Source organism: Crocuta crocuta, unplaced genomic scaffold (genome assembly GCF_008692635.1).
Source record: "Crocuta crocuta isolate KB4526 unplaced genomic scaffold, BGI_CrCroc_1.0 scaffold613, whole genome shotgun sequence".
Classification (NCBI taxonomy): Eukaryota; Metazoa; Chordata; class Mammalia; order Carnivora; family Hyaenidae; genus Crocuta; species Crocuta crocuta.
The window spans coordinates 52794-62864 of NW_027528880.1; the positions used below are offsets into that span (position 1 = coordinate 52794).

General features: G+C 52.1%; 1 protein-coding gene across 2 annotated transcripts in view; it reads left to right on the top strand.

Annotated features, from left to right (window-relative positions):
- Positions 1-2455: 2455 nt before the first annotated feature.
- Positions 2456-10071, top strand: part of MTG2 (mitochondrial ribosome associated GTPase 2) — a 14155-nt gene continuing 6539 nt past the window's right edge. Inside the window, exons 1-2 of one of the 2 annotated variants that reach the window (XM_077756830.1) lie at positions 2456-2488; positions 9835-10025. In XM_077756830.1, coding sequence (XP_077612956.1) covers positions 9840-10025 — 186 coding nt within the window. In that variant the 5' untranslated portion in view covers positions 2456-2488; positions 9835-9839. The other variant, XM_077756831.1, reaches the window with a different exon arrangement.

A 10071-nucleotide genomic window follows, 5' to 3' on the forward strand; every position in this document is an offset into this window, starting at 1 on the left:
GGTTTGGTTGGGGGGGGGGGGGGCTGTGAACGGTGCTTTCCAGAGCCCGTGCGTTACCCATGTCTCTCGCCAGTTGTGTTTATCCAGAATGTTTTATGTTTTTGTATAAAGAGCAAAGAGGAATCAATGAGTATATTCCAAATAAACGTACGATTAGCCTGACCCAGGGAAGGAAAGAGGGTAGTTCTTGGAAATGACTGGCCTTGACCCTTATTTATTTGATGGTCAGTTTTGGGATTTGAATATTTGATCTCGCCCAATTCTGAATTGAGAATTTAAAATATTTGTACCAAATTTTCTAGTTGGCAAGTATTTTGTTTTATACCTTCCTGGACCTACTTACTCAGATCTCTAAGCGAGTGTTGCTGTTCTTTTAGAGATATCTGAAATTCACATCTTATTTTTAAAAAGAACCCCACAAATTCTGTGTTCTTCCAAGGACAGGAAGGGTTTAAAAGTAAGGGAATTTGAGTAAATGTTACATTCCTAGGACATCAAATCCCATTTAAGTTCTCCTCAGCCATTACAGATAGCTGACTTGGAAAAAGCATACTAAAAGGAAAACCTGTGTCACTAATCAGTAATACAAACATTTTATCAACTTTTACTTGGATAAATGCTGACATGCTTCCAAGAACAACCAAGAAAATACAAAAAATATCCCATTCTTGATATATATCATATCTACTGGAGATCTAGTGGATCTACTGGAGATGGTGTTTTTAAATTGATAAATTCCGTGTTTTAATAGTCTAAAATAGTTTTTCAGCCAGAGTTGTTGATGGTTTACAGTTTACAAGGCATTTTATGCTGTTTTTATTTTGTTTTGTTTTGTTTTGTTGCTTGAATGAATCCTGACAGTCCACACTGGGAAATACGGAGGCAATTACTGTTCCCATTTTACAGATGAAGAACCGAGGCACAGATTAAAGATTGCCCCAGACGAGTACCAGTCCTGTTCTGGCATATTTTCCCCTCTTCTGTGGGGACAGAGTCACACGTACATTGGGATAGGAGTGTCTATTTTATAGGCATATGGGTTTTAAAAACTCTTAATGCTGGTAAGGGCTTAAAAATACATATATTAAATTACTGAAAGAGTTCTTAATTGCTAAATGACACAGATATTAGCAATTTCATTTAAGTGGGGGGGTGTCTCCCTCAATTTTGTTCTGTTCTTTCCTGACAGTTTTCATAGAACTAATTTGCAAACGCAATCAGGAACTAAAATTTCCCACTGAAAATGTTAAACATTTTAGATAACTGTGAAAGTAGTTTTATTTTTATTCCTTGCCAATCTGCGAATATGCCTTTCATGTGTGTGTTTTTTTAAGTGCTGTATTAATACTTTTTGAAAGAAAAGGACACTTAAACTTATCCCAGAACTTCAATCTGAAATGTCTTACATTAAGAATTTCTTGAATGTTGTGTATATATTTTAAAAAGCACTTTGTGAAACAGTTTGTACATTTATTTCCTAATTTATACATGATTTTTGGTATTAATATATTTAATGATTAATAACAGAATGTTTATTTAATGTGTTGTCCGTTCTTATGTACTGTTGTGGGGAAACGTGGTGCCAGCAGTTCTGTTTTCATTAAGTGTATTCTCTCTCCTCTTCTGTAAGATGTTTGCAAAGCTTAGGCTAAAGTGAGTTGTTCGTGCAGTGTGGTCGATGGTGCTTTGTTTTTAATGACTGCTTCCACAGAAGGCCAGTGATGATGCAAAGGACACGTGGAACTTGACGCTCATTCTTCCTGCCCTGGCCCCCGGGCCACAGCAGGGCTTGGACCTGAGATGCTCGCCGCTCCGGATGTGCCGACCAACATGCGGCCTGCAGCCCCTCACCCTGGTTATTTCGCTGCGCAGCCGCCGGGTCAGGACCTGGGCTGCTGGCGGCCCCGGGGCGGGGGGGGCAGGGGGGCAGCCTCAGGACCCCTGGGTCNTCCGTTCAAAGCTGCGTGGGAGGAAGACGCTTCTGTTCCCCTTTCAATTTGTTGAGCTGTTACTTCATTTCTATTAATGGAACAGGTCAAATTCGTCTTATTTGTGAGCACAGTACATTTTCTGAAAAACATCCTATCAGTTCACTTTTTTCCAGTCGGAGTTTGGCGCGTATAAATTGCTTATGATTTGGTGTAATGTATGAATAAACTGGTTCTTCAAAACCACCCTACCAGGGGTTTTCCTCTGTTGGGACCGAGTCTGGCACCCGGTCACGGAGTGGACGGTGGGTAGCTAGCGGGGGAGGGGGTGTCAGTCTGACGGGGGAGACAGGTGCTGACCGGGCTAGCGGTGNCCCCCGCCCGCCGACGCCTCTTCACAGGGGACTGCGCCCAAAGACCCGGACAGGAGGAGATGCTATCTTCCGCTCAGGCGCGCCGAGCAGGCCCTGCGCAGGCGCAGCCGTGCCGGGGGCGGGCCCGGGCCCGGAAGTGATCGGGCGGCGCAGGTACAGGTCCCGGAAGTGACGTTTCCCGAAGCGGTGAGTGCGAGTGCGGCGCCGGCCCGCGTCGGGGCGGCGCGGGAGACGGGAGCGCAGGGTCTGGGATGGCGGGCACGCCTTGTGGGGAGCGGCCTTGAGGCCCGGGCGCCCCCGCGTCCTTGTCTGCGTCGCCGTCGGGGACGCGCGGCCGCCAGGAGAGACGCGAGCGCGCACACGTCCCGCTAAGCATTCGGAGCGCGTGTAGACGGAGCGCTGCTGCAGACGCGGCTCCCTGCCCCGCGTACCCGCGCCGGGCGCTGGCGGGAGACAGCCTCGCTGCCCCGTGTGGCGGCTGTCACCGCGGACCCTGAGCAGGCGGGCTCTCGGGTCCGGGGCGGGCAGCATCGCCACGGAGCCGTCGAGGAGGAACGTGTGCGGAGACGGTGCAGTCGGGGCGCCGGCCTGGCGCTGCCGCAGTGGAGTCGCTTCTGCCCCCGAACCCAGAGAACCAGTGGGGAGGGTGCCGCCCCCGGGACCAGATGAGAGCGGCCCGCAGGGGCTTCCCGGACGGCAGGGAGAGCAAGTGCCTCCTCCCCGCCCCCCGCCGCTGCCGGAGGGAGGTCCTTCCGGGTCAGCTCTGCAGCCAGCACTTCCGCTCGTAGGTGGTTGTAAGGAATGAGTTTTGAGATTTCTGTAGGTTTAGAAGAGGTTCTTGGTAAAGAACAACTTCTGTGCAGCAGGACAGCTGGGCTCAACGCTGTTTAGAGCGAAGCGATAGTGCCCAAAGCCCTGCTGGCTCGGTGGTGGGCAGAGCATCCCGCTGCATCTGGGGGCGGGGAGTTCGTAGGCCCACGTTGGACAGGGAGCCTACATGAAGAAAAGTAATGATAAGTAATTTTAAAAACAAAGGGGGGGGGCGCCTGGGGGGCTCAGTTAAGTGTCCAACTTCAGCTCAGGTCATGATCTCGCAGCTCATGAGTTCAAGCCCCGCATCAGGCTCCGTGCCGACAGCTGGGAGCCTGGAGCCTGCCTCGGTTTCTGGGTCTCCCTCTCTGTCTCTGCCCCTCCCCTGCTCTCTCTTTCTCTCTCTCAAAAATAAGTAAATGTTAAAAAATAAAGTGGAGCCCTTGCCATGTGCTAAGCGCCTTCCCAGCAATTGTAAAAGCCCGTCCTGTAACCATAACACCCGCTGGACTCTGGACCCTGGGCTCTCATCACTGCCTGTCCTTTATCTGCTGAACGGGCCCAGAAGACGGATGCTCCCGGGAGGAATCTGAGCTCACTTTCTGAGGTTCCCACAGTAGAGCCCAGCACTCTGTGCAGGACTCTCTGCAGTAGTGGAAGTGTGATGTCCGCTACGGGGCCCACTGGCCCCACTTGGCTGTCAGCACTTGAAATGTGGTTTGTGTACCTGAGAGACAGAATTTTTACATTTTTATTTATTTATTTTAAATGTGTGTTTTTGAGAGAGAGAGGCAGAGGAGGGGCAAAGCCAGAGGGGGACAGAGGATCTGAAGCCGGCTCTGCGCTGTCAGCACAGAGCCCGACGTGGGACTTGAACTCAGGAATGGTGAGATCATGACCCGAGCCAAAGCCGGATGTTCAACCAACTGAGCCACCCAGGCGCCCTGTTTTTAAATTTTCAACTGATTTAAACTGAAGAGCCCCATGTGTCTAGTGGTCCCTCATTGCGCAGTGCAGGTATGACATTAGAAGGAAGACAGAGCAAACAGCAGTGTGAAGCGACATGGAACTTGTTACTTAGCGAGGGAAGCCCTGTCACTAGGCGTGCCGTCAGCAGGCTTTTTTCCACCCAGAGTTGGAAGGGCCGGAAGAAGTACGCCCCGTAGGCAAGATTCCGAGCGCAGGTCTCTGACTGGCCCGGAGCCGACGACCTCCGCGATGGGTCTCCTCCGGGTTTCGTGTCACCAGTGCCCTGTGCCTGGTGTCAGCCACGGCTGGGTGCACGGGGCAGCTGTGGATGTGCTGGCAGCAGTGCTGGCGGTCTGGTCTCGTCCCTTACTGCACCGCTGCCGCCTGCCACCTGACCACCCAGACCTCGGTGAGCCACTTTCCGGCTCTCCATCTGCCGAACCGGGGAGACTGAAAGCACTTTCCTTAAAGAGTAGTTGTGAGGCCTGGATGAGGTCATCCCTAAAAGTACTCAGCTCAGTGTTTTGCAATGAGGTAGAGGTCTTGAATGTTGATAGTTAAACATGTTTCTAGGTACTTTTTGTATCCGGCGCTACTGTGGAGGAGACTGTTTCCCTAAGTCCCCTTTCCAGTTGTTTGGCGCTAGCGGATGAGAACAATTGATTTTTAGGTGTCAATCTCATAATCTGCAAACTTGCTTAATCCTTTTATTAATTTTAGTCATTGTTTTATAGGTTTTCCTGGGACTGTCTGTTGAAACAATCATATCTTCTGCACAGTCACCTCTCCTTTTTTGTTTTGCTTTAGTTCTTTATCGCAGTGTTTGAAAGAGTGTTTCATAGAAGTGTTGAGCAGCTCGGGGTGACAGTCCAGTCTTTCTCCGGTCTGTGTGATGGCTGCGTGGGCCTTCTGTCGATGCCTGGTGTCAGCTTAGAGATGTTCCCCCCCCCGTTCCTCGTTTGCTGCAGCATTTCCTTTTCCTGATCACAAATGGCTGTTGACGTGGGTCAGATGAATGTGATTGACAGTGGGAGAGGGGAGTCGGGTTAGTAACTGCTGATAAGGCCCATGTTCCGGGGGGTGACCCGCTTGGCTCTGGTGTGTGATGGCCTCAACTGGATGCTCTTTTGTCAAAGATGCTTTGTGTCTCTGTTCACAAGGGATGTTGGACTGTAATTTTCTTTGTAACATCAGGCTTTGGTACTAGAGTTTCACTGGCCTTGTAAAGTGAGTTGGGTAGTGAACTCACTTACTTTTTCTGTGAAAGTTTGTCTAAGATTGCTGTTCTGTCCTCCTTGAATGTTCTTTAGAATCTACCAGTAAAATCGTCTGAGTCTAGAGTCTTTTGGGGAATGTTTCTTATAAGCAGTTTAATTTTTTTTAGTAGACACAGAACTATATAGATTTTCTATTTCTTCTTGTGTTAGATGGTAAGGTGCATTTCTCAAGAAATTTGTCCATTTCACACAAGTTGTTGGGTTCGCTGGCAAAACTTGTTCAGAGCATCCTTTTACCCTTCACGTGTCTGTACAGTAGGTACTGAGAACCCCTTTTAAATTCCTCACATTGGGGATCTGCATTCACTCTTGATCAGTCTGACGAGAGCTTTGTCAGCTCTGGGTCTTTTCCGTGAGTCTTTTCAGTGGCGGTAATGTTTTTCTGTCTCCTAGTGTGTATTTCTACTCTTTATTATTTCCTCCCTTCCACTTTGCTTTGCACTTTCTGGTTTCTTGATCTTAGTTGGTTTTAGATCCAGGTCGCTGGGGTTTCCTCGGTGCTGTATCCATCCTGACTCCCGTCCTGTTGTAGCCGGAGAACACCGCCCCCCACCCCGTGGTTTCCGTCCTCTCGAGTCGATGCTTGAGGCTTTGCGTCCCATCTGATGGGCTGTGTGGCGAGGGTTCCACACGCCTGAAGATAACTCGAGCTCTGCAGTTGGATGAACTGCTCTGTGCAGGTCAGATTGACCCTGTTGATAAGATGGTTCAGATTTTCTGCACCTTCGCTGTTTTCGGTTGTTTGTTAGTTTTCTTTTCCACTACATTTTTTTTTTAATCACTTCCTGAGAGAGCAGTATTAAAACTCCCCGCTGTCGCCGTGCCGAGGTCTGCTTCTCCCTTCAGTTCTTTCAGATTTTGCCCCGTGTGTTTTGAGGCCGTCATTGCGCAGACCCGCAGCTGCTCGGTGCCCTCGGGTCCCTGTCCGATGTCTCCCCTCGCCTCCCGTAATGCTGTTTCCGGACATCTGTCTTACCTCAGTTAGGCGTCTGGTTAGGTCACAGTACGCTGTTTTGTTACGTATTGTCTGTCTGTTCTGCCTGCTTCTGTGAGCCCCGTTCTCCGGAACTGCTGGCATGTGTTCAGGCGTCCCCTGTCACCCGCGCTTGGCTGCTCGGGGGTCGGAGAGCTCTCACGAGGAAAGCGGCCGGTGGTCCTACACGTTCTCCCTTCGGTTGCTGCCTCTCATTGCTGAAGATCTGGGGGTGCCTCGAGTGCCGTGTTCTTCCGCCTGAAGAACTTTCTTGAGCATTTCTTGAAGAAAAGCTTTTTCACCATCCGAGACGGCCTTGAGTCATCGCCCCTCCCGACGGGCATCCTCACCGGGCCCCAGACGCCGGGCGGGCGGCCTTGTCTTAGAGACGGCACTCCGAGTGGCGTAGCGCCGCGCGGGCCCGTGATGCGGCCCTGGGACAGAGAAGGAGCTGTTGGTGGGAAAACTGGTGAAATCCTAATGCCATTTGGAGTTTAACGAATAGTAACAGACCGAAGTTGGGTGTTTAGTTTTGACAAACGTATCCCGGTCACGTAAGACGCTAATGTTAGGGGAAACTGGGTATGTGGGAATATCTTTCACCTTTTTGTGTTAAGTCTAAAATCCTTCCCAAATAAAGGTTATACAGATGATATATACTTACAGAAAGGGAACAGGGGGGTATCCCCATGGGGGTGGGAGGATGGCACAGCAGGGGGGTGAGGGAGGGGAGGGTTGGCTTCTGTGGGGATTGAGCCAGTGAACACACATGTCCAGACGCTGTCCGGGGCCCCGGCGGTCCGGGAATGGGGCTGTCAAGACAGAAAGAGGAAACAAGCGTGCGTCCCGTGGTGTGCGGTGGGCACCTGGGTGTGAATGCCTGCTTGCTCGCTGTGGGCAGACGGGCGTAGCAATGACTGCACAGGCGAGTTGTGTGTGGGTGCGCGTACCTTTGCCCTCCGGGTGCCCCCCGAGAGCCCACGAGCTGCGACAGCCCAGTGGCCGGGACCACGGGGACCGTGCCCAGCGGCTTCTGAATCCCGTTCTCCACTCACAGCAGCGGGGCTTCTTGAGTAAAGGCTGATCTCAGGGTCATCTGGGGGGAACATGAAGTGAGCCCAGAACGCTTTGTAGCCGGAAGCAGGAAGTTCTCAAACATCGATGGGCCACCACTGGCCAAACTGGAGACGGTTGGAACATGATAGCCAGATACATAGATAGATAAATAAATGCACAAATAAGTGCATGCATATCCAAGTGTAGCTCACTGAACAAAATAGGGAAGCACGAGCCCACGACACTGAATAAATGGGGAGCTAATGGGGAGGGGGACCCCGGCAGGGACCCCGGAGGGCGGGAGCTCCGGGTGCATCAGGAAGGGACCAAGGAGACCCACCCTCTGCGGGGCCCATGTGACATTCTTGTCACGAGGGGAGGGGACGTCCGTCAGACGGGGGACACACACGTGCTGCAAGATGCCCGGCCTGTGGCCTCGAAGTGTCCCGAACACGAGAGCCAAGGAAAGGCTGAGGAACATCCCAGGCCAGGGAGACTGAAGAGCCATGTGGGGGGCTGTGCGGGGGGCGAGCGATCTGCTCGCGGGGGACGCCGGCTCTGTGGGAGCACGTGAGGTGACCTGGGGCTTGGGGAGTCGGGCCGGCAGCTTCCCCGCAGGCCATTCCAGAAGGAAGGAGTCCTCCACCCCCTGCTCCAGCTTTTCCATAACCAAGACTGTTTCCAAATGAGAAGCAAAACATTTCCGTGCCTTGTGAAGAGAAAAGTCCCTTCCATGCGGAGCCCGGACGTGGAGCTGGAGGCACACAGGAAGGGCTTCTAAGGACAAGGCAGATCATGTCTCCTCTCCTGCTGTGCTACACGCTTGGTGGCTTTCTAATTGTTTTTTAATATTTATTTTTGAGACAGCATGAGCAGGGGAGGGGCAGAGGGAGACACAGAATCCGAAGCAGCTCCAGGCTCTGAGCTGTCAGCACAGAGCCCGACGCGGGGCTTGAACCCACGAACCGTGAGATCATGACTTGAGCTGAGTCAGATGCTTAACCGACTGAGCCTCCCAGGCACCCCTGTGTTTTAAATATTAAGTGTACATTTCTATCCCTGTCTGCATATATATTTCATACTTAGAAATGAGTTTCCTTCTGTGTGGCACACGTGCGCCTATGCGGCAGGGACGTCAGAGCGGGTGGGTAGCGGGCGCTCACCGCAAAAGGAGGGGCCACCGCCACTAGAGGCCCAGGTCCCAGGCTGCCTCCCATGTGGCCTTGGCACCGGCAGGTGTGTACCCGCTACAGGCTGTTGAATGAACCAGTAACGGCACGAGCAGCTCCCAGTTAGGGACAAGTGGCTCACACTCACTGAGCGTGCAGGTGGGCGGCCTGTCCAGCCAGCTCTGTGCCGTTGATGGACACACAGGGAAGAGTGCTCCTCGGCTCACACTGGGGACCAGGGCGGAGGGGACATTTGCCTCCGGTCCGGGGCATGACCACCACACTCCATAGTCCATATCCTCAGTGGTCCAGTTTGGCTAGTTTTGAGCTGCACCGGATAACCCACTAATATTTGAGTGATTGAGTGTTTCGTTACATTTTTTAACAGGTATTTTAAGAGCATGCACATGCAAGTGGGGAAGGGGAGGCAAGAGAGGATCCCAAGCAGACCCCCCACACTGACAAGGCGCTCGATCCCACAAACCGTGAGATCATGACCTGAGCCGAAATCAAGGGCCGGACACCGAACTGACTGGGCCCCCCAGGCGCTCCTGGGTGTTTTAAGAAATTTTTGCTTGAGGCTCAGGTTTTCTTTTTGAGCAGATATTTGACAACCTGTACGGGAGTGTATCCAGTGTTGCGGGAGATATAACGATTTAAATCCTTTGTACACAGAGCTTCCTCCCAAGTAAGACAGAGGCTGAGGAGGGCAGGGGACCCTTCCTGGCCCGGGGCTGGACTGGTGACGGAAGGAAGTCCCGTTGATGGGGTTTTTTTTCCAAAACCACACATTGATGGGGCCCCTGGGTGGCTCAGTTGGTTACTTCGGCTCAGGTCATGATCTCACAGTTTAAGAGTTCGAGCCCCATGTCCAGCTCTGTGCTGACAGCCCAGAGCCTGGAACCTGCTTTGGATTCTGTGCCTCCCTCTCTCTCTGCCCTTCCCTGACTCTCACTCTGTCTCTGTCTTTCTCAAAAATAAATAAATGTTAAAAAAAATTTTTAAACACACTTTGAGATACTGCTGTGCCCAGGCCTTTTCTCTAGTTTCAGTTTGCAGGGTTTTGGGTTTTTCTTAAGTTTATTTATATTGAGAGAGAATCCCAAGCAGGCTGTGCTCTGTCAGCGCAGAGCCCGAGTCAGGGCTCCGTCTCACGACCATGAGATCATGACTGAGCCAAAATCAAGAGTCAGATGCTTGACCAGCTGAGCTGCCAGGCGCCCGTCGCTTTGCAGGTTTAACCAGGCATCTGATTTTGCCTATTTGATTTTTCTTAAGGAGCCATGCTGCCTTCGCGCCTTCTCTCGGGAGGACCTCGGACCGTGTTTGGGGGCACGGGGTGCTGGACTTGGGTCAGGCCCGGCCGGCTCCCTCCACACGCCCCCCCCAGGCCGCTCTCGGCCAGCTGCGTGGACCTCGCCAAGCACCAGGACCCCCCCGGGAAGAAACTGCTCTCCGAGAAGAAGCTGGTGAGATATCTGACCTTGAAGGAGGTTCCAGCCCCCCCCCCCCCCC